This window comes from Culicoides brevitarsis, chromosome 3 (genome assembly GCF_036172545.1).
Source record: "Culicoides brevitarsis isolate CSIRO-B50_1 chromosome 3, AGI_CSIRO_Cbre_v1, whole genome shotgun sequence".
In the NCBI taxonomy this organism is placed as follows: Eukaryota; Metazoa; Arthropoda; class Insecta; order Diptera; family Ceratopogonidae; genus Culicoides; species Culicoides brevitarsis.
In genome coordinates this window covers 20,416,874-20,442,576 of record NC_087087.1, presented here as the reverse complement: position 1 = coordinate 20,442,576, position 25,703 = coordinate 20,416,874, and the positions used below count along the sequence as shown (strand labels likewise).

The window sequence follows — 25,703 nt, the reverse complement described above, 5'->3', positions numbered from 1 at the left end:
TCAACGAATAATATCAAATGGTTTTAAATAGTTTAAAAACTGTGTAATGAAAATTTTAATAAAAATAAAAAGAGAAGGTTTAAATATGTTAAATTATTTTAATCCTTGTTCAATCATTTTGTAAATTAAAAATACAGAAGAAAAAGAATTATTTATATTTTCATTAATGTATTGACTACACATATTTTTCTAATCTCCATTAAAATTATATGCGTTCAATATCTGTCTGGTTATTTGTCATAACAGTTAATTCTGCAAAATCGCCTTTACTATTTTTAATATTGTTACAGCTCCGATCGAAATCCTTTGAGCAACATAATTGTTTGAATACAAAAATGTAACAGACTAATAAGGATGTCATCAAAACAGTGCCAATTAATACTGTTATGATCAGCAAAATGCTTACTTCTTCATCTTCCTCAGCATTTGTGTTTGCATGAGACATTTTCTCGCGGCCTTTATAAATAAATAAAATGAAACGTAAATTAAACATTCTTATAACATCTGGTATTTAATAGTATCAACGTGTAAATAAAAATTCACATTTTTGTAATTGTTATCTGTAAATTGTTTCCTATTGATCCAGTAAGCCATGTGGTATGTATTTAGAGAATAAATTAATTTTACAAATCAAAAGTAATTTTCACTTCATTTGCGTTGTTTATTGAAAATATGAAGTGAAGAGTATGTAATATCGAAATGCGGTATATTATGTCGTTCTTTAGAAGACTACTTTCTCTATTTTTTTAAATTTTAAATGGTATAATTTTCGAAATTGAAAACAAATTCTGCTTTGAAGAAATTTTCACCATTATTATATAAAAATAATTAAAATAAGATAAAATAGTTAGAATAATAAAACCACAAATCTAAGATATTAAAGCTAAGTAAAACCTGACACGAAAATAAATTTATTGTTTATATTTATATTATTGTTTATTAAGTTAGGCAAGTGCAATTCCAAAAAATGTTTCATATTATTTTGGACCTCAAAAAGTAAGGAGGTGGGAATATCAATGATTTTTCCATCATTTTCACTATTTTTAAAGAGTTTTAGGCGCCATCCATTTACGGCGTCGGATAAAAATGGACAAAACCATTATCATTATTCCATTATTGCCTCCTTGGAATTTCAGAAAAAGTTAGGTGGGTGGACATGTGAAACATTTTTTGTAATTGCATTTGCCTAATTCGTTTTTTTTTCATTACATTTTAATATTTCAAACTTAAATATATATTCAATATCAAAAAAATATTACACTTAAAAATTTTTAAATTTAAAGAAATGAAAACAAACAATGGTGTCTCTAAGAAAGCACTAATAAAACTATTGGCTACTGTGAGAGTTTCTGTTTGCAATTATACATGTTATACATATTTGTAAGTATATACATATTTGAAGAAATGAGAGAATTTGTTTATTTACTTTTCCTCCCAATATAAATAGTATAAAATTTATCTAACTACCCACTTTATGCAAACAAAAAAAAAAATGAAAAAAAATTAATACTTACACTTAAGTTTCGGAAATTTGAATAAAGAAATGAAGGGCTAATGCGATAAATCGCACAAATGCACTTTTTGGGCAAATTGAGTTAAAAATGAGAAAATGTGCAGAAAGACGAGTTCTTTCAGATACATTGAGAAAATTTCAAAAAATGTTCGAAAATGACTGTTTTATCGCAATGTGCCAGATCGCACAAATGCATGCAATTTAAAATAATGTGATAAATCGCACAATTGCATGGGCGCCATCCATTTACGGCGTCGGATAAAAAGGGACATTTTTTGACCCCCACCCCCCCTATAATCGGAAACCGTCGGAATTTAAAGACCCCCCTAATTTACGACGTACCTTTTAGAAAAATACTCCCCCCCCCTTTTTCAAGAAAAATTGTTAAAAATTAGCTCAAATTTTTATGGAAATTTGTGAAAAATTGTACATGTGTACTCAGTAAGTTGAAAAACAGATCAAAAAATGTTGAAGCACTTAAATATTTTTTAAAAATTGAAACAAAAAATCTTAACTATAGAGAACTTATGCGACGTCGTATTTTCCTTTTAACCCCCCCCCCCTCCCCCTTCGTCGAAATCCATCGGAAACTCATAGACCCCCACCCCCCCTCAAACTTCCGACGCCGTAAATGGATGGCGCCATGCATGAAATTGGGATAGAGTAGGTCAGATGCTTATATTTTTCAGATTTAGGATGAAAAATGTTTTTTACATTCAGCCAAAAGCTCAAAATGTACATTGGGGCGAAATTTCGAATGCTCACTGGGTCAGAAGTCTAAAATTTGTAAAAGGGCTGAAAACTTCAAAATGTGCACTGGGTCAAGAATTTAAAATGTGTTTTGGGGCAAATAAATGTTAAAAATGTCATTCTGGACAAAAATATTTGAAGTTATAAGCTAAATAACGAAATCTTTGTGAAAAATCACCATGCATATGTGTCATTTATCACATTATTCTGTTTTGACCAATGTGCTAAATCGCACAAATGCATTATTTTCCTTTGTATTGGCTATAAGGCTCACAGGAAGAAAAAAATAAAACACAGCAAAACTTAGTAGTCACAATGCTTAACAAATCATGGAAGAACGATATTGGAATTCACTTTAATTTTTGATTTAAACTTTAAATCGATTTTTCTCAGTTTGCGAAAAATGCATTTGTGCGATTTATCACATTCATAATAGCTCAAAATATAAATTAAAATACAAATCTCACTGGATTATTAAAGATCCATTAGCCCTTCAAATCGACTAGCGAAATATATTTAAAAAAAAATTAAATATGCTTTGGCGCCATCCATTTACGGCGTCGGATAAAAAGGGATAAAAAAGACCCCCCCCCCTTAATTTACGACGTACTTTTTAGTAAAATACCCCCCCTTTTTCAAAAAAAATTGTTAAAAAATAGCTCAGATTTATATGGAAATTTGTGAAAAATTGTACATGTTTACTCAGCAAGTTAAAAAAAAAAAAAACAGATCTAAAAAGTTTGAGCGCTTAAATATTACTGACAAATTGAACAAAAAATCTTAACTATAGAGAATTTATACGACGTCGTATTTTCGTTTTACCCCCCCTCCCCCTACGTCGAAATCCATCAGAATTATTCATTATCAAAATGGAGCGAGATACCCTACGCTTGAAAAAGTGGGTTTCTTGACTGCTGGTCGGCGAAGAGGAACAAGATAGACCAAAACAACCAGAAATATGGAAGTACAACAGAACGAACATAGAGTACGGGCTAGGAGGAGGATGCCATATCATCCCACCAACAGGAAGGGGCACCGTTTAATGCCTTCACAATCCAGGAAGAGACACCGCACAATGTCTCCCCCAAACCGTTTTTCTAAAAACGAAAAAATCCTGACGATGAATTTCGCATCACTTAACGTTGGAACAATGAAAAATAAGAGCCACGAAATAGAAGATCTGATGAGCCGACGAAATATCACAATTATGTGCGTGCAGGAAGTAAAATGGAAGAATGCAAGTAACAAAACAAGATTCCTTAACAAAGCAACTCGAAAAAATAAGTTTTACTTCCATGGAGAAGAGAATAATCGCAATGGCATCGGCATCATCATCCCAACATATCTACAAAACAATATAATTAGCGTGACAAAAACCAACGATCGTCTAATGGGCATCAAAATAGTCATCGGCAACAAGATCTGGAACATAGTCAGCGCATACGCTCCACAGGTTGGATGCACATCAACAGAGAAAGAAGAATTTTGGCTGTCAATGGAAAATTTCATGAAAAACATACCACCTGAAGAACTGATTTTTATCGGAGCTGATTTGAATGGGCACGTTGGTGTGGACAATAGGGGAGATAAGAGATGGCATGGAGGTTTTGGACTTGGCGACAGAAATGAAGCTGGGGAAGAAATTTTTCATTTTGCAAAAGCCTTCGATCTTCCCATCATCAACACATTTTTCCAAAATACCCAAGAACATCTCGCGACATACCAAAGTGGCAACCATTCAACACAAATCGACTACCATCTTTGTTCAAGACTGCTCAAAAATAAAGTTCAAAACTGCAAAGTCATATTAGGAGAATCCGTAGCACCACAACATCGATTGCTTGTCACAAAATTCCGCCTTAATCCGAACGAGAAATTGAAAGACACTTCAGTACCATTACGTAAAATCAAATGGTTCAAAATAACGAATGGCGAAGAAAGCGATTTTCTCAACAGTGCAATACAATGGATTCAAGACTGCAACAACAGCGAAAATGAGCACACAGCAGACGAGTTTTGGAATGCTTTTCAAGACGGAATGATCGCACTTGCCAAACAACATCTTGGAGAATCCAATGGCAAGCTAACAACGAAGAAAGAGTCATGGCTGTGGAAGTTTGAAGCAGTGAGAAAAGCAGTGGCAGAGAAGAAGAAAGCCTTTATTGCATGGAAAACCTGCCAATCGAATGATCCAAACGAAAAAGAAAGACTGCACGAAATCTACAAAACTTGCAAGAAACTGTCTGCCAAAGAAGTTGCAATTGCAACTGCAGCAACCCATGAAGAATGGTATGATAAGCTGAACGATCCCGACGGACAGAAGCAAGTTTTCAAAATCGCAGCGAGACGCAAGAATGACTCGAAAGGTGTTGTAGCTCCGAAATTCGTGAATGACAAGAACGGAAATCTGTTGACCAGAAATTAAGAAATCTGCAATCGTTTTAAAGAATATTTCGACGAACTTCTCAACGATTCATTTCCTCGTACTGCAGTCCACAACGACATCCCATCGATAAATTCGGACATTGGTCCTTTCACAGAATTGGAAGTGAGAAAAGCAGTAAACGAGATGAAGAATGGTCGTGCAGTAGGTCCTGATGGCATTCCAGCAGAATTGTACAAGAAATGCGGAGACGTTGCAATTGAATTCCTATGCATCCTTTTTAATAAGATCAAACATGAGGGGAAAATGCCAGCAGCTTTTCGACAAAGTTTTACCCTCCCATTCTACAAAAATAAAGGAGATACACGTGATTGCAGCAACTACAGAGGAATTCGATTACTTGTACATACATTCAAGATCTACGAAGGAGTCGTTATGGAGAAGATAAGCGAAATTGTATTGCCAAAGATCCATCCAAATCAATGCGGGTTCATGCCGAATAAGTCAACAACAGACGCCATGCAAGCTTTACGAATAATCATGGAAAAATTTCGTGACGCGCATAAAGACCTTCACATTGTCTTCCTCGACCTCGAGAAGGCTTTTGATCGCCTTCCACGCGACTTGATCTGGCTTGCTCTGAGATGGCATGAAGTTCCTGAAACAATCATTGATTTGTTCAAAGACATGTATGACGACACGACAACAATGATTCGATGTACAGCTGGACTGACATCATCATTCCCGTGCACTATTGGAGTTCACCAAGGTGCCCGATCGTCACCATTTCTCTTCAACACGACTATGAATTTCTTAGTAATCGATTTGATGGAAAAACTCCGAGAAACATTGCCGTTCGCTGATGATTATGCCTTGATTGATGACGACGTTACACGCCTGCAAGAAGTCTTAAACGATTGGAGAGAGCGTCTCGAAAGTAACGGAATGCGGATTAGTCGAACAAATAGTGAATATCTTTACTGCCCATTCAATGATCCTCAAGCACCGACACCCGACATCATGCTGGATACAGTCGTATTGCCGCATTGCAAAAGTTTCAAGTACCTCGGCGGCATCGTGAACCAAAAATGCGACTGTGATGAAGACGTGAATCACCGAACCAGCGTGGCATGGCTGAAATGGCGGGAAAACTCGGGAATGTTCTGCGACCCAAAAATACCTCCGAAACTCAAAGGCCGTCTCTATACCCAAGTGGTAAGACCCGCCATGACTTACGGAGCAAAAACATGGTCCATACAAAGCAGACACGAGAAGAAGTTGACAGCAACCGAGATGAAAATGCTGAGGATGAGCAGCGGGGTGACAAAGCTAGACCATATTAAAAGCTCGCTTATCAGAGGGTCTTTGCAAATTCAAAATACCGTCACAGAAAAAATTCACGAAGAACGAATAGCTTGGTTCCAAAAAGTTGACCAACATCCGCAAGAACAAGTCACTCAACGAGCCATCAACATGCAAGTGCCAGCGAGACGTCAAAGAGGAGCTCCAAAAACAACGTGGTTGCGCCAGATGCAAAAAAGGAGGCAACTTTATGGGCTCACGGAAGAAGAACAAATGCAGAGACAAGAGCCAAGAAGAAGACTTCGTTCCTTCCAGCAAGCTGACCTCATGAATAATCCCTGATTATTATTAAATGAGAAATGAATTAATTAGTTTCAAGACGAAAAATTCAAAAGACAGCAAAGAAGAAGAAGAACTAATTTTGTATTGATTTTTGATTTATTTATTCCTTGCTTTTGATCGTAATTGTCCTAATTGAACATGTCCCAAATCACGTTTTGACCTAATTGTGCTCTTATTTTTGTAAAAAAATGTATTTCATGTTATGTTGCATATATTTAGAAACTTTAGAAAATAATGCAAAAATTAGTATCTATATTCGATACTATATAGATACTAGTGGGTCAAAAATATAGTAAAAATATGGGACGTTTGTATAGTGTTTGTATAGATATAATATAGTGTTTATATTGCAAAAGTATTTAAATATTTTAGCTATATTTTTAACTCCAAACGACTTACCGGGTTATTACGAACAGACAGCATAACGTTTTAATTTTAATTATTGTGATTATTTTAAAACACTTTTTACACAATTTTAACGATTTTAAATTCAAAGAAACTTTATTGATTAAGTGAGTGATTTTGTTATACAAAATATAAATTTTATAAGCATAATTTATTCTGAAATTAAGTATGAAAAAGATTGACTAATATATATATATATATATATATATATATATACATACAATATATATATATACAATTATACAATATATATATACATAAAATTATCTTAAGCATGATTTTAGCTATGTATTCAAATAGATGGAATAAAAAAATGGAAAACATCTTTATCAAAAATATTTCATGCAAAATGCGATGTTTTAATTTTTGTCTGTTTTACTACTAACATATGCAATTTTGAAGAGTCGCAAGCTAAGTAATTTTGAATGAATTTTTTAAATAAAATACTTTTTTTTATAAATATTTATAATCAATATTTTCTACGGAATGATAAACTATCTTATGCTACATCACTTTTTATAGTTACGATTTTTATTTCATTTATTATTATTCGAAATTCATTTTTCTTACACAGGCTTATTTTTTAGGGATTTCTTTTCTCACAAAAATACGAAAATACCTATAGTGTATATTGAAAAATTATTGTGCTTTTTATGATTTATTAATAATTCTATCACTGGCCTAGTGAAAGTTGTGCTTACAATGTAAAAGTAATTTATTAGTTATTAAAAATGGCACTTTATTAAGACTAAGCCATTGTCAACTTTGTATTTAAATTGTTACAATACTTATAGAAATTTGTTTTTTCACTACTTACTTTTAAATTAAATACTAAAACTAATCATTTTAAGTCTGTAATTACCGTAATGAAGAGAATACTAAGAGAAAAAAAACTGTTAAAGTAGTGTTCGGAATATGCTGCATGAAAAAAACCATGCAGGTCGACATGCAAATATGTCGTAATTTGTTAACCATTTGAAATTTTTTTTCTTAAAATCTTAATTTTCTTTCAATAAAAAGTAGTTTGTATAGATATTCAAAAATTTGATTAAATGGAATGAATTAAATTTTTAAACTCGAAATTAAAGTAAAAAATAAGACGAATTTGAAAAATAAACATAAAATGAGAATTGCGTTCATAAAAAAAACTAATTCAATTGAAAATATTCAATTTTTGCTTTAAATTTTTTTTCCATGTCAATTTTTCATGTCGACATAGTATTTTCATGCAGCATATGTGTCGACATGTGCATGGGACGAACCCTATGTTAAAGTTCAAATGAAACAGAAAAATGTAAATAAATTAAGAGAAGGCTAATTTTGAAGTTAAGAGAAGACAATTTCTCCTAAATTTTTGACTTTTTAAAGTATTTTATTCAACAATTTTTAGTTGTATTTTTAAATGTTTTTGACACTAAAATGATTATTTCTTAATAATAAATTAATAATTCTAAAAAAAAAAATTAATTAAAATTTCAAAATTTTTAGTCAAAAATTTTCAAAAATAAGAATTTGAAACAAAAAATGTTAAGAGAACGAGTTTTGACTTCCATTTTCGTTAAGAGAACAGATTTTTAAGTTCTCTTAGCATTCTCTACATTACGGTATATTTTAATTTTTATAATTATAATGGTTTTGAATAAAATGTTTATTCTTTGAATGCATATTTATTTACAATACATATTCTATTATAAATATTTATAAAAACGAAAATTTTATATACAAATTATAAATGTTTGCGATTTTTCACCTAATAGAAGTACTGTTGTAAACATATTTTAAACCTATCCTTTATTTATAGATCCAGTCTGTTGGTAAAAATATATCTTTGATTGAGTACAATGCCTTAGCATACCAATTGATGCCATTTTGATGAAGTTTATTTGTTAATCTACTAATTTTGTCTTTTTGGTTTGAAATTGGTTTGAACAACTTCCACACATTGTTGAATAATCGATATGGAGCAAAACTCCAATGTGCAATTGTTTGACTTTCGATTACAGCATAACAAGAAGCAGCTATTGAATCGACCAATAGTGTACCTTGTGATGTGAGAGGAGCATATACACCTTTTGACATCACTGCTGATACTTTCCTCACTTTTTGTGGCTCCAAATTTCTATCTACATTGACTAATAGGTAGTCACCTTCTTCGATTTTATCAGCAAACATATAATTTATTTGATGTGTGTTTGGTTGCCAAACCATTAATAAATGCGATGGCGTAACTGTAATACTCTTGGAATTGCTCACTTCTAGTCGTACAAATTCACGCGTTTGATCTGTATCACGGTCAAGAAACGTAAGGACTTCACTCAAGATAACATTTCCTTTGGAATCAATACTTTGCACCTTTTCACCTACTTGTAGATCAGCCAAGCGTTGTTTTGTACCGTCTTTCATAGTAACAGTACTCTCAGCAGTAAAGCAACCCATCAAATGTGAAGTATGTGATGAATCTGAAATAAAGAGAATATCTCATGAAAACAAATTGCACATACAAACCAGGCTTGTATAATCTAGATCAAAATCAAAATCAAAAAATGATTCGATCTTTTTTGAGGCGACAGATCAGATCATGATTTGATTTTTGATTTGATTTGCAAATCGAATTAATAATTTTTCAACCCTCAACTTTTTTTGATTTGATCTGATCTAATTTTGATTTAAATCATTTTTTAAATCAAATCAAGTGAAAAAAATTTCAACACTGATTTTTTTTTTGATTTGATTTGATTTAAAAAATATTTTAAATCAAAATTAGATCACATCAAATCAAAAAAAGTTGAGGGTTGAAAATTTTTTGAATCGATTTGCAAATCAGATCAAAAATCAAATCTTTTGTGATTGGATCTGATGCATGCAAAATATATTAGATCATGATTTGATTTTTAGATCATTGATCTAGATTATACAAGCCTGATACAAACATTTTATTCGATATAAGTATGTATCGATATAAATAATTTTTAATATTCGAAGAAAATTAAAAGGACTAAATAAGCCACACGTTTTTGAAAAAGATCAAATAATCAAGTAAGTAATTTACAGTTAATATTTTTTTTATGGCAACTATATCGTTGGCTCGTTTATTTTTGAAGAAATATGCACATAATATTTAATCTCAAAAAGCCAAATTATATGTGTAAAGTGTAATATATGTGTAACATTTCTGATTTTTAAGATATTTTATTATTTTTATTAACTGGCAATCGGGCAAAAAGAATTTTGTTTACCAGAATACTCGGGGCCTGTATTTCCTGAGAATACCTGTAAATCCGCTTTTCCGAGTACCTTTATAGGATGTTTAATTTCAATATGTGTGGTGCTTACATAAACTTTTGCTCCATTTTGTTAGGTTGCTAATTTTTTATTCAGTGTATTTTTTTTTTATTTATTTATATGGGTAGAAAAACTTCGTACATATATTACTGACCAACATGCAACGTTTACAATGAAAAGATACACAACATTTCTGTATCGTTCATTCATATAGAAAATTCTCTTTTTATAAAAAGGTAATCTAATGTTGAATAAATAGACTTTTTTTGGTTTATTCTTTCTTCCATTTTTACTTTGAATAGAAGAAGGCGGCTTTTTTGAAAGGCGTTGATTTTTCGTTCAAATGTAGATACTCTTACTTTACTTATGATGTTTTATATATATGCACGACTTCAAATACATTAAAACGATTTTTTTATGTTTTTTATATACTTTGAGCTTGTTGAGGTGGCCGTACAACTCAGTTTTGTTTTTTTTTTACTGAAAAATTCCTTATTTTTATGAAACGTGTGCCTTTTAAAATGAGATACAGAATCGTTTTTCATAAAGAAAAGATATGTCTATTGATTTAAGTTTAAAAAAAGCGGAATTTAAAAATTTTAAAAATTTGATTTTTGATAATAAATTTTAAATTTTATCGTTTCTCACGCGTTTTTTTATATGTAAGAATTTTACCAGAGTAAATAAGAAAAGTAAACAAACAAAAACATACCTGATTTTACTGAACAATGAATGTGTGACCTGCTCTCATAATACACCCAGTCAAACCCAGCTTCGACAGCTAGTCGAGCAAGCATACCATATTTACTACGATCACGATCTGATGTAGTAATGTCCACCGCTCTTCCCTCATAATGTAATGAATCAGGTGAATGATAATCGTCGTCATCCCATCCTTCGGTAACCCTCAGTCTAACACCAGGCCAGTGATTCATAACTGAAACAGCTAGAGTATTTAACTTTTCTTTGCATCTCTGTAAATATAAAATTATATTTATAAATGAATGAAAGTCTAAAAGTTTATACTAAGCTTAGTAAAATATAAGTAAAACACCAAGTTAGTTATTTATGGATTAATTTAGAATTTCAAATATGTTTTCAAATTGATTAATGATGTTTTGACTTTCAACTTTTCGCAAATGTCACCATAACCTAAACAAAAACACTCTTATACAATGACTCTTATTGTACAGGGTAAAGCATTATTTTCCCATGTGTAAAAACTTTATAATAAAAGTTAAAAACAGACGGTCTGAATGTTTGTCTAAACAAAAAAAAAAATATATAAAATATTAAGTCACATTTATGGTTTCTACTATACAAATAAAGGTTTCATTCATGAAACTTTCATTTGTACATGAATTGATTAAAATCCAGGTGGTTTCCTTTCATTAAGTAAATTGCATTTTGATTAGATGATAATTTTCTTATTGATGTAAGAAAAAGGTTTAAATTATAAAAGAGATGAATCATTTTTTTTACTATGGGAGATTTTCAAATATTAAGATCTTATTTTTGCAAGGTGTGGTATTGTTTTATTTTATTTTTTTTTATTATTGATAAAAGATAAAATTGTTTGAACATCTGTATTTTCTAATTTATATTATTTTACTATCTTCTATATTGCATAAAAATAATATTAATTAAAATATTGTTTTGTAGCATATTTTCCACATACTATATTGTTTTCGGAAAAATTCCCAGATTCAAAAGTGGATAGGTGCTAAACGACAATAAACTTTCCAAAAAACTCGAATTGAGGCATAAAAATTAATTTTTTTTTGAAAATTTTTTGTATAAATTAGGCGTCTCAAATAATTTTTATGAAATATTTTCTCATGAACTAATTATGTTCACAAAGGAATTCGAATGTGCTTCGCTAATTCAAAGTAATTTAATTGCAACCTAAAATTATGATGAAAAAACAATATGTATTATATTAGTAGGTATATTAATTTTTTGGTTAATCAAAAAAAATGAATATAAAATTTAGTAAGAGTATTGATAAATTTTAGAAAAAAAAAATATTATTGAAAAAAAACATGGATTCAAAGTATTTATGTATAATATAGCCAATAACAAAACAGAATACAAGTAATAATAAATAATAATATTTTTATCTCTTCTCAATACTTTAAAGCGGAATTGTTGAATGATTATGATAATGGAACCCGTTTAACTGGTTCATATGAATATAAAATATAAGAGAAAATCTTTTATAAATAATAATAGGCATACTTTAAGATACCAACATTATATATTGCTCAAACAACTTTTGAATGCACGAAAAAATATAAAGAGAAAAACACGCTGAACATAAAGTTAAGCTATGTATGTTCCGTGAATTATGGGAGTAATTTTTCATCGTTGTATTTGAGCGCTATATCAGTATCACAATATATATTTTGTGTATAAATCTATATACATGTATTATATATATGAATGTACGTTTCTTCTTCTTATTATTAGTACACTTCGAAAACTTGTTTTTAAGCAACTACTTCTTTTTTTACTTTAAAATGTTTTCTTTTGTTAAGTTTCTTCCAGTTCTCGCAAATATATTTTTTGTAAAACAAAATAATACATAGCTACTATTTGATTATCCTGGTGTTAAGTTTTCAAAATTGCCATAAAAATTATAATGACTATTGCACTTTGGTTCCTTCAAATTAGAAGTATCTTTTGTAAGAAAAGCTATTTATGCCTTAAACAGGTATTTAAAATATATTACGCTAATCTACGCAATCGAAAAAGCAAATTAAAACTTAGTGATTCTAAGAACTTAAACAATAGAAATGTTAACGAGACAAAAAATAATATGCGAAGAGGTGAATCTCATAAAAATGAACAAATATACATATTTTTATACACCGTTTCGATGCGCGCAACATAAATTTATTTTTATTTTTTACCAAGCTTAATGAAATACCCATCACATGTATGGTATACTTTATATATATATCGAATATAAAAAAATTAAAAGGCATATCTTTACTTTTACGTGTAAAACTACTTCACAACAATACTGATATTGTGTACACACATTTTTAAATATAAAAGGCAAATACATTTTTACAAATTGACAACCATGTAAAAATATTTAATATGACATCTGTGACGAGGTTTAGTGGGATTATTTTTTTTTTGTTTTGTCTAATACTATGTTTATTTTGATTTTTATTGATCGGAAAATTTTAAATAATTTTGTACATTCCTTAAATAAAAAGCATTAGTAACAGTACGACGTCGTCAAAAATAACCTATATTCAAAATTTCATAACTTTTTTGTTTTGGATTTATCAGAATATTTTTTAAAAGTATTTTCGGTTCAATATTTTATTCTTTAATTTATTTTCCTTACTTTTTCACGAGTGTCCAGTAATGGGCTTTTTTCATAAAATGAGAGCCCATTTTAAAGAATTTTTTTCTACAGAAACCCTAAAAGCCTCATCAGCCTAAGGGTAAATCAGCCAATCAGAATGTCTATTGAAATTTGAACTTTGGTACATGAAAAATTTCCGTTTGATTGATAGAGGGGACCATGTTAAAAAATACGTCGTAAATTAGAGGGAGTGCCTGGATACAAAAAAACTAAACTAAAAATAAATACAACAAATTATTTAAATTTAAAAATCATAATACATATATATATATATATATATGCGGTATGCAAGGATATCATGCAAAAAGAGATGTTGACTTGAAATTTTTGAACAAAAACGGAGGTCGGAAATCGAAATACGGTATTCTGTATATATTTTTTTAATTCTACATGTAAACAGAATGATGAAGTAATAATTCAAAATATTTGTTGTAACGTTATCATGATTATAATTTTTGTAGGTTTTAACAAATCATGTCATTATGAAGTGTGTGGCTTTTATTTTATTATTTATTGGAAGGGTAAAATATTTCAAGTATTTGTATAATAATAATCCTCATAATCTACAACGTGCCATACAAGTTATTTTGTTTTTGCTTTTCCTCTTTTGAATCGTAGAACACGAAGGATTGAATCCACTTTACCTACATCATTTTTTAAATCTCCCATTAGATATATCCCGTTATTCATCCTTTGGATGATCCTTGTTAAGTCATAAAATATGTAGGTTGGGACTTTGACATTAAAGGCATAATTTAACACGTAATTTAATTGAACTACGCAAAAACTTATATTTATTTACAATCTGTCATAATATTAATAATGAGCGAAACAATCATTCAGCTTTTGTAAATATTATTTCTATTCAGTTTAATTATTATTTTTCATTGGACTAAACATAATTATTTATTTACAAAGTGTTATGAGAATTTTTTTAAATCTTTCTTGGTCATTGTGGATGATTCTGTTTCGAATCTAGAATGAGATTTTTACTGTCAATACTTTTCTCTTATTTTTTAATGAATTATTATGAAATAGTATCTTATTTGAGATCACCAGCATATTTATTTTCAAATATAGCAATAAAGTTATATTTTAAATAGCTTTAAAGTACTATTTTTTACTATTTTTTTTATGAAAAAATGAATCTATATTTGAACATAATCCAAGTAAAATAATAGCATTCTTCAAATTTTCCACAGTTTTAAAGTGTCATTGTTCATATTATAAACACAAAAACAAATTAGATATCCACATGTCACAAAAAGTATCATATTACATAAGTATTCAGTATGTTGCACCTGCATCTAAAGATTAATATTGATTATGATTATGTGATCAACAACAAAATTTATCATATCAAGCAAAACACTACCGAGATTTTTATGGTTCACTCATGCATTAATTATGTCTGAATATTTTGGCAAAAAATGTGACATAGTTATAAATCATTTTTGGACTTTAAAGATTCTCCTAATATTTGATTTATTCCTTCAAATAATTGAAGCTTATAATTCATAATTTTGAAATGCAATCAAGTAAAATCTGCTTTGGGAAGTTGTTCGAAGTTTTTGTAGTGTTTAGCAGAAAAAATCTTTTGGCACAGAAAAGACAAGACGATGTAAACCTTCTAGTATTGCGCATAAGATTTTTTTGCATACCACATAACGAGAATTTAATTTTCTTTTAAAATTATGTACATTTATTGCAAACTTATAAATATACTTTGAAAGAACAAAAGGTCTACCATTAATCTTACTTTTTTTTTCTCTATTTTTACATATTTTGTTTTAATAAGAAGTTGATTATTATTATTATCTTATTAATTTAATAAGTACATGTCACAATATTCAAGATAAATATAATAAGTGAATAGCTGTTAAATGTTCTAAACCTGTTCTCTTCTTTTATCTTGTAAACGTTGTATGTCTTTTATGATGTTCATTCATAAAAAGTTTTAAAGTATAAATTATTAAATAACATATTAAATTTTCCATCATAATATGGATAGTCATTTACTACTGCGGTAGTTTTAACTATAAAAAAGAAGTATACATATAATTTGTTAGCATCATATGTCTTGTCATATTTTAATCGTTTCTTTTACATACAGGTGTACGATTCTCACCCTTCATAAATTGTTAACACCAGTATTATTAATCACACCAATCATAATTAATTCGACGCATTATAAAAAGTGTCATTTACTGTCACTATTAATTAAAAATTAATTTGTTACATATATGATTTTTGATGTGTTTTATATTTTTCATGTAAATATTTTAAAACTGATGAACTTTTAGACCGAGCAAGTAATTATATTTTGATAACATTATATTTCTAGTGTTTAAAAATATTTTGGTGTAAGCCTTTTTCATTTTACTTTTTCGTGTTGTTTGTTTTCCAAAACATAAAATAAACAATTTTTGAAATTTAAACATATTACACAACAAATCAAGCTAAAACAAACGAACCATAATCACTCCATCATGATTCGTATTAGATTTTTTTTACCATTGGGATATTTGAAGGTATAAATAAAGAGGTATAAATATATCGGTGATCCTCAAAAAATGTTTACCCTCATATTATTATTAGAATGATAATATGGTCAGTATACTAAATAAAAATAATAAAACACAACTTATGAATATGAAAATAAGAGCTATTAAGACTTACAATAATCTATACAAATGTACTGAAAACTATTTCTCACTTCTTTGTTTTCATAATAGTGTGTTGTTTTACATAAAAGCTTAAGAAAAATATGTACCTACATATACCATAAAAAAGAACCGTCACACTTGTATAAGATTTTTACAGACAAATATAAACATAAAAGAAACAACAATACAAAATTAAATAAAAAAATGGAAATGCTGTTAAATACTGGTTAAACATGCATTTACCTCAAGTGCACTTGAATTATCTATATTTAAATATGATTGAGAAATTGATGATTCAAGTAATTGACTGCAGAACCAAATACAATGAATAAAATATAAGTCCATTAGCTGTTGAACGATTTGACCCTACCAAGACAAAGTCAGTATGTCGTTTCCTTTAATTTAATATTGTAACATAACCTGGTGACGTTAAATTACGGACGTAAAAAAATGATAAGAATATCAGTTACTTGAATCAGGGAAACCGCAAAAAATATTTCCGTTTAACCACATCCATTCTTACCGCATAGGTACCTGAACTTGTGCTTTCGCTGAAATTTCAGTCTGATACAATGCAATGTGTTTCAATTTAAATGATAATTGTACCAAGTAATATTTATTTTTTTATTTTCTAGTATATTTTATTGAAATACGTTTAAATTGATCACATTACGAAGATTTTCTATCTCAATAATAATAAATATAATGACAATATTTTGTAAGAGTTAACCATGTACCACACCTATTGTATATTTAACTTTATTACAATCTACAGCACTGTTTTTTTTGACAATATCAATTTTTTCTTATATTGTCAAGCTTTATGATAAACTGGACGGTACTGTTCTTTCCACATTATTTTATTCACAAATATTTTTCATGACGAATGTATTAATGTTATCTTTGCTAGTTATTTTAAGAATGAAGTTTTATTGTATCATTTAAAATCGATGTAAGTAAAAATAAAATCCATGACTGTTTATTGTTGTAAATAAATCAAAACAAAAGAGATTGTTTTGTTTTTTATTTAAATTAAAAAAACAGTCAACGACAAGTCGAATAAGTTTAAGTCCAGATAATAATCAGTCACTACATAAGTAGTAAAATTTTAAAATTATTATTTATCTTTCGAGAAAAAAAAAATAAAAGTTTTTGATATCATTTCATTTTTCATTGATATCGTATGAAATAATAATGTATATTTTTTCAATCATAATGTAGGTATAGAAAGGGCTATTTAATAAATTTAAGTTTAAAAATCTCTCTTCAAAATATTCCAATAGCATGAAATAGGGTGAGGTCTATCAAAAAATCAAATTCAAATTTTCACCAATAGATTTTTTTTTGTGGAAGATCTATTCACATTTTCAGTTCTATTTCTGTTTTGATTAAAAGTCAAACCGGGTTTTTCGTATTATTTGAAATGGAATGCCCTTTCTAATAAGTTCAAAAGTATTATTTTGAATAAAAAAAGTAAAGTTTCTATTGTTCTTTCAATCGATAAAAATATCATTGGTTGATCATTCAATTTGATTAGTAGTACGATACGATAAGCTCGAAAACAACAAAAATTGGCTGTAAAGACATAACCTATGATTTGGGCAAACAAATAATTTGAAGTGTAATATGACACTCTTTACATAAATACTGTAGGATCATTTTTGACATAGCTAATCTAGTTTGACATTTTAGTTTATTATTAATTTCCCTTTTGTATAAATATTTTATTACAAAATTTATTTTTTTGTATCATTTCATTTAAACTGGGGCATAAAAACTGTTGATAAAACTTTTTAGCTTCATTTTTTAAAAATGGAAGTATCAGTGGATTTTAATACATTTTAAGGTGTGTTTAACGATATTTATTCAATACTTTGATAATTAGAATTTATATCGAACAAAATTAATTTTAAAAATTTTCAACACTAATTTTTCCTTCATATTCAAAGTATTTTTTCTGAGTGAAAATCTTAGATGTATCATACAAAATTATGATTTATATAAACTATTGGATTGACCGACGGCCTTACGATGAAAGTATCTTGGTATCTTCTTTCATTCATTTTCAAGGAAATAATGTAAAAAGAAGCCATAAAATAATCAAAAAATGTTATGTTTGGGAAATTCTTGACAAAAATATGTACAATTAAATATGTTATGAAGCTTAAATACACAGTACTTAATGAATAAGAAAAAAACAGGGATTATTATTTTTTGTAGTTAAATTTTTTTAATACTAAAACAAAACATTTATTTAAATATTAAAAAAAAAAATAGGAAGCGACATACCTCTGTCATGAGTCGGTCAGCACCAGTTCCTTCTTCATCCTTAAAAATAATATCTTTATTGTAATTTGGTACGAGTTTATTGAATTTTGGACTATCTTTTGTAATTTTTCCTTCCTGTAACCCTGATGCACCAAGAGTATTTTCCGAAACATTTGGTACATGCTGTTTAAAAACTAATGGTGTTAATTTTCTACTTCGTCTTGGACCTCCAAAGCCCCTGCCTGGACCACATGATTGTACTGATGTTAACATAAGTGTCACAATTATGAAGAAAATTAATTTCGTATTATTATTTATTTTAATGACTTTAGGATACATTTTGATTTTTATTCTGTAAGCTTTCTTTTACCAAGCTTATTTGAAGATTTTATATGAATAAATATATATTTTTTGTTTTATAGAACGTTATGTTTCACTCATATTTTTTTATTTTTATTTCTTCATAATTTTTCATTTTTATTCATTAGAATTTCATTTTGTGATTTTAACTTTTGTATCTTATTTTGTTTAGGTACATATTTGCACATAAATTATATTTAACCTGAATAATTTTTGTTTCTCCGTTATTTTTGCATTTGTAATGTTGTTTTGTTGAAACTCACTTCACATGTTTCATATCTTTTTAATAGATAAGGTAAGATTGATTTTCTCTCTTGATAACGAATATTCACCGTGATAACTGTTTTGCTGTAAAGTATTTAATCAGTCAATTATATATGTTTTTTTTTTTAATAATTTTGCACACATATTGATAAAGTAACAAGTTAATCTACAATGCTCTTGTCTGGTCTTTCATACGATCTAACTTCATTTACTTCAGTATTCAAACTAAATCAATTTCCATTCATTTTTTTCGAAAATTAGGAGACTCAAAGAAAAAAAAAATGAAGTCTACTGTGTTTGTATTGGAGTTATTCTGCACCAATGTGTGTTAATGTGTGCTCGCATATGGTATTTTTATATATTTTATATGTTACTCTATACATGTTATATGTATATTATATACAATATGTTTTTTTAATTTGACATTGTTCGTTTTAAAATACTCATAAAGAACTCCTTGAGCCTCTAAAAACTCTTTCTCGCTAAACGATGGGACCGAAATTAAACTCTAATTAAAAAATTCAGTTCTAAAAATCAAAAATATTAATAAATTTTTCAGTAGGGGTGAATGGGGTAAGTTTGAAGATGGGAAAAATTATGGATTCCGTTTAAAGCCTGGAATCTTAACTTAAATTTACTGTATTTTTTTTAAATGTGCCCGTACATGTGAAATATGATATAAGTAGATGACAGTCCATATTTATGATTCCAATTCATTTTTTCTTTGGTTTGAATGTTTTGAATTTGCCCCGTGTTTGAATTTGCCCCGCTTTCCCCGCAAGAGGAGGAGTTTAACTTTTCTCTGTGTTAGTTTGTTTCTCAACTTCGGGTAAAAACCCGATCTGGAATGAATGAAAACTTTCTGACGAAGTAAACAGAAATAAATTTTAGTTAAGTTTCATACAGATTCAAAGATTTTAATAAGGGTGCTTTCAAATTTTAGACATTCCTAGGATCTTTTCAATTGAAATCTACATAAGAAAACGTAACTAAACTTTAAAAAAAGCTTTAGAGGAATATAAATTGATTTGGTCTAGATACACTACGATTGGAGCATTCCATTTATTTATATGCTTTTTTTTTGTTTCTTATGAAGTCCAATGATTTTCTTTTATTTATGTAGTACCGATTTGTTTTTTTTCCTATGGATATGATTCTGGGATGTATTTATAATAAAAATAAAACAAGAAAGAGAATAGTGTAGACGTTTTTTCGTCATTATCCGTTTCGTTTTTGTTCAAACAGATTTTGTTTGAAAGTGTTTAACAACAGGTATTTTATTAGTCAACCATTTCAACTGACCGACGAGAAACCGATGATTATCATTATCTTGTTGTTGTGTTCGTACTAATGTGTTTTTTGTGGTTGCATCATTAATTTATCGAAACAAAAATCATTGTGAGTTTGAACTGTACAAAATAGTGTGATAATAATTATGTACAAATTATAAAAAAAAACGACAAGCGAGGAGAAAATGGAAGAAATTTTTACAAAACGTATTTAGGTTCGTCTCTTGTATATCAAGAAGTCTTTCATCTCAGAGCTATTATTTACTTATTCCGTTTCAACTTAACCCGAAACAATATTGTATTTTTTTAAATATCATCAGTCTTTTGATACAAGGTATCGTTTGTATGCAAAATATTTATCTCTGGAGGATCAAATAAATATTGTTTAACACAGTAGGAACATCTTTTTCGCTACAGGAGCCCTTTGCACAAATATTTATACCAGAAATGTTTTGTTAGAATAAACAAAAAATGTATTCAAAAAAAAAGATTGATTGTTGCATTCAAAATGTTTGCCATATTATGACTTGTGTGATGAAGTATAGGCCTCAACGTGCTAAGTAACACTACAGCGCTACCGTTGATAATTGCTAATTTTCTACATAATACCTAAGTTCTGAAGAAATACGGTTATAAAAAAATAAATTTAGTTAAGTACCCATTGTGAATGAGGTGACAAAAATCAACAGCACATGGACACACTAACAAAAAATAGGCACACCAACATCAAATGGGCACACCAAAGAAATCGGGCACAGACGACTTTTATATCACATTTTGATACGAAATGGGGTAAAAAAGATGTAAAGATTTAATTTAAATTTTTTTTTTATCAAAATTAGCGTAGATTTTCTTCTTTAAAAAAATTAATTGTAAAAAAAATTAATAAATTTTTAGAATCATATTTTTTTTACGTTTGACAGTTATAAATAATTTTATGAATATTTTTTTTAATTTCAACTTGTAATGTATCGAAATTTTAAAATCAGAACAACAAGAATATTGATGTTACCTTAACAATTCTGAAAAAATGGTAAAAAAAGAAAAGTTCAAAATAAATTTGAAACGGCCTAAGTTGAGAAAAAAATTAACAAGTAGTCTTCAAAATAATCGTATTCTAAAGTCTTGCAGCAGGTGAATTTTTAACTTCATTAAAACACTTTATATCAACTGAAATATCATCAAATATATCACAAATCACATGATCATTCAAAATAATTTATTTATAAATATAAAAAAGTGCGTGCGCTTTGATGTTTATCTTTGTTCATTGCCTCTTCTATTATTATGATTATTATAATTTAGTGTTAAAACATTTACATAGATATATTATAGTATACTTATACATGGAATAATATAAAAAAGCGGACTCTTCTGCTTTTGGGTTACATATCTGACACTTTTATCTCATCTTATTTTAATTTATCGTGTATTTTTTGTTTTCTGTTTGCCGCCATATAAACAAGGGACAGTTTGCGGTTGAAAATTTATATTTTATATCCTGTGTTGCATATTGTAAGTCTTACTGCTTAAACTCAATAGCTTTTAACCGCGATTCGAAGAAAATGCGTCATTATGGTATATGTATTTCTATCGATATACATAAATTTTTTCAATAAGTTTCGATGCGAACTGAAAAACACCAAAGATTTTTGTTGCAAATATTTGAATATAATTTTTTTATCCATATTTATTTATCTTTGATGTTAACTTAGATTAAGGTTTAAGTGCTGTTAATTTAATGGTAAAAATCTACAACTACTTACTGAATTACTGTAAGATGTATTAGAAAAAAGAAGTAATCAATTGAGGTTAGAAAAAGATTTTTTGAGTGGAAAAAAGGGATTATCCGATGTTTTAAATTACTTTTAAAATGCATTAAAAAATTTTAAATATATTTAATTTACTTGTACTTGTAAGAGTTTACGATAGTACATTCGAAAGTCAGTTTACAGTTGATAATACGAGTCTAATGATTTACATACCTTTTCCTTTTAAATTTATTCAAACAAAATAAAAATACATATATAAAAGTACTTAGGCGAATAAATTTAATGTTTTTATTTTTTGTCCCATGAGGATTTTCATTCAAGGGGGGGGGGCGGTGCGTAGTAAATAATTTTGAATTTTTTTTTCATAATTTTTTAACGTTTTTAAACTTTTAACGTTGATTCTTAACATTTATTAAATTTGAGTTTATATAAAATACAATTTTGAACCTTAATTGAGAAAATTCAAACAAAAAATTTTGAAAAAAAAATTATTTTGGTCACGTGACTTGAAAAAAACATTTCTTTTATATTTCAATAGAAATCGTCCTATAAAAGCTAGTTTCTTTTGTTTTTTATAGATCCTTTATATTCAGTCAATAAGGGGTTTGTCAGTCGTTTCGTACCTCTCTCACGCCTTTCCCTTCATTCCTTCTACAGGTTGTGCTTATTTTGCTCAACTTAGGTCCCATTTGTGGAATCTAGGCATGATCCCAATAATGCAAAAAAATTTTCCCCATATAAGAGTTCGAAATTATAACGAAAAATAAACGGAAAATTCAAATTTAAACCAAATCCCAGTGCAAATTTCAAAAATCTAATGATGCAGAAATGTTTGTCTCGTCGAGACGCTGCCATTGCTGACATTGCCATACATCACTTTTGTCCTGCGGTTCTCCAAAATGGACCTCCCATACAAATGACACCTCTTAACCCAAGGCGGTCACTACAATGAATTTTCTGTGGGTCATTTTTTAGTTTTTAGAAATTTTATGATTAAATAAATGTTAAAAACTACTTCTGTACAACACTAAAAAGTAATAAATAAAAATAATATATGTATTTAAAAAATATATTAAAAAAATATATTTAAAAAATATATTGAAAAATATATTAAAAAATATAAATAATAAATAAATAAATAAATATCAATACTGACATACACTGAAATAAATCCTTTATATTCAAGTTTTTGTTGTCAAAAATTTTGTAACTTTATTTACTTGGCAATTTTTCCGACTTAGATACCACAAGGCTCTTGTTTATTCCTTTTTAGTTCGCTTTTTTTACTATTTTTTTTTTTTGACTTGACGAATATAAATGATCTATTTTTGAAGTTGAAAACTTCTTGTATAACATTTTTTTAATATATTTTTTTAAATATATATTTTTTTTGTATAATTTTATGGACAACAGTAATTTTTCAATTAAAAAATTCAAAAAAATGTCTAAAATATTTAATTCTTATTTTTTTCCCTGAAAATCAGAGGGGGGGAGCGACAAAAATGGATATATTAAATTTATTCGCCTTATTAATTTTAATTTAATCTCATTTTAAAAAGGGAGTTTTAAAAATCATCTTAGTTTAACAAAACTAGATAAGTCGGTTGTCCTTTTTGCATTAGTATAGATTTTGTGTGAGTTGAAAATTGTGTCAGGTAAAAAAGTTGTTGTTATTTAAGTTCTATTTGCCGCTAAACTTAAGAGCCGAAATATAGAAAGAAATAATACATGAGTACAAATGTTCGAGTCATAGATTTGTTTTATATCCTGCTAGCCGGGCTGAATCATGTTTACACAAAAAATGTGCAAGTAAATAAAATAAATAAAAGAAAACAAAACATTTAAATTCTGTTTTGTAAGATATTTACCGTGTCGGCTCTATAAAGTCACAACTGGATATTTTTGAGTTTTTGCGTATTGTATTCATGAGGGACCGTCATTTTTTCCAAAAATATTTCATGATTTTAATCGAACTTTTATGACAATTTAAAACAATAATTTTCGAGCTTCACCTAATTTAAGTTTTTACCGCATTTCGAAGAAAAAATGCGGTATTAAACTCGATTTGTAGTCTGTGTGTGTTTTCCGATGTGCCCCAAAATTAGACGGCTACTTTCTCTATTTTTTTCTTTTATCAAAAGACATGCAATATTTTTTACTGCATTTCGAAGAAAAAATAAGGTTATAAAGACACCTCACATGGAATTGTGAAAGGGTCATGAGGAGTACGAAAATGTGAAGTGAGGAGTACAAAAAAGTGTAGGTCTGGAAAGACGAAATGCGGTATAGTATGTCGTTCTTTAGACGACTACTTTCTCTATTTTTTTAAATTTTACTCGTCTCAATATGTAGTACGTATTTTAATTTTTGCCAAAAAAGTGGTAATATGACGAAAATGAATGTCCGAGTTTAAAATGAATGTCCTTAAACTTTTGAGGGTCCCTAGTAATAACCGATGTCAGTAAAAAATAAATCTTATCACGTGAAAATAGTCTAAATATAACTTTTTCATTATAAATGTAAGTTTTTAGTTATTTCAACAAATTTCATTTTTTCTTTTAAACAATCACAATTTTATAACTATAAGCACTTCTATTTTTTTTTTTTTTTTTTTTTGTGAAACCTTGATGTATTATACATTCCGAAGATATGTTGCAATACGTAAAATGCAAGAATAGAACAAGGATGTTTGTTTTTGTTGCTTTAACCACAAGCATAATATTTTAACATGTTTAGTCCTTTTATCTCTTCTTCTCGTTTTTTTGTCTTTTAAATTGTTTAAATATGATTGGACACACATAACATCCATTGTTTAAATTTCATTGTTCAAAAATTGCACATTTTTATTCTATTTTCTTTTAGCATGACCGACACAGAAAACTTCTTACAAAAGAGGTTTCAGCTTAAAGTTTATGGCTAATTAAAAAATAGACAAACAAAAAAAGTCAAAATATTTGAGCATGTGTGTCATACCAAAAGGCAGATGAATCAGAATATAATGCAAAGGAAATAGAAAGAATGTGAAATTAGTCAGGCCCAATGAAAAAATGCGAATGAAATTCAATTTGTAGAATTGTTTGGAGATAATTGAGAAATTCTGAGGAATTTTAGGGAAAAATTAAGCGTGAAATATAAATGTACATTGAAAAGAACATATATGCATAAAATTTTACTTGATTTTTAACGCATTTAATTCAATATACACGACGGTTTTCTCGAGAAATTATATGTATGTATTAAATTTAGTTAGGTTTTAATTATATAAATTTGACATATCCTAGTAAATCAAAGTTCAATGAAACATATCATGTATGTAAATGAGGCATGCAATATATTTTGAAAAATGAAATGGTGGGATATATTAAAAAAACTAAAACAAACAAAATATCTAGTACCTTTTATTTTCATTACTTGAATTGTTGTTTTTATTGTTATTAACTAAAAAAAAGCTTCAAAACCGACCGTTAATCTTTGAAATCTGAGACCGGCCACTGGACAAAAATAATAAATGATTGTATGAAACAAAAAAGCCAAAACAATATTCTCAAAAGGCATTTGCCGTCCGTTTTATGTTTCTAAAACCACATACCAAAGACTATATAAATGAATGACTAAATGGAACAGGTACGGATTTCGATCTTCGAAGATATAAGTATGTGTGTGAAAAATTTATAATAAATAAACGCATATATCTTCACGCTAGTCGACTATGTGTTTAGGCATTT

At 28.3% G+C, this 25,703-nt stretch overlaps 2 protein-coding genes across 2 annotated transcripts; one reads left to right on the top strand and one right to left on the bottom strand.

The window, feature by feature from the left end:
- Positions 1–3,338: 3,338 nt before the first annotated feature.
- LOC134835302 (craniofacial development protein 2-like) lies at positions 3,339–4,688 on the top strand. Its single transcript, XM_063850173.1, has one exon. The coding sequence runs from the start codon at positions 3,339–3,341 to the stop codon at positions 4,686–4,688; it is 1,350 nt and encodes a 449-aa protein (XP_063706243.1).
- A 3,798-nt stretch (positions 4,689–8,486) lies between these two features.
- On the bottom strand, positions 8,487–24,198 carry LOC134835301 (protein hedgehog). Its single transcript, XM_063850171.1, has 4 exons — positions 24,099–24,198; positions 18,315–18,604; positions 10,690–10,951; positions 8,487–9,154 (listed from the first exon to the last, which is right to left on the bottom strand). Exons 1-4 carry the CDS (start codon positions 24,196–24,198, stop codon positions 8,487–8,489), a joined length of 1,320 nt encoding a protein of 439 aa, XP_063706241.1.
- Positions 24,199–25,703: the final 1,505 nt, after the last annotated feature.

Excerpts from the sequence above, each read along its gene's own strand:
- LOC134835302 (XM_063850173.1), top strand. The coding sequence starts at position 3,339 with ATGTCTCCCCCAAACCGTTTTTCTAAAAACGAAAAAATCCTGACGATG.
- LOC134835301 (XM_063850171.1), bottom strand. The coding sequence starts at position 24,198 with ATGACCCTTTCACAATTCCATGTGAGGTGTCTTTATAACCTTATTTTT. Across the intron at positions 18,605-24,098 it reads TTTTGATAAAAGAAAAAAAT|ATAATACGAAATTAATTTTC; the intron begins AGAGAAAGTAGC and ends TTAAAATAAATA. Across the intron at positions 9,155-10,689 it reads TCATTGTTCAGTAAAATCAG|ATTCATCACATACTTCACAT; the intron begins GTATGTTTTTGT and ends TCTTTATTTCAG.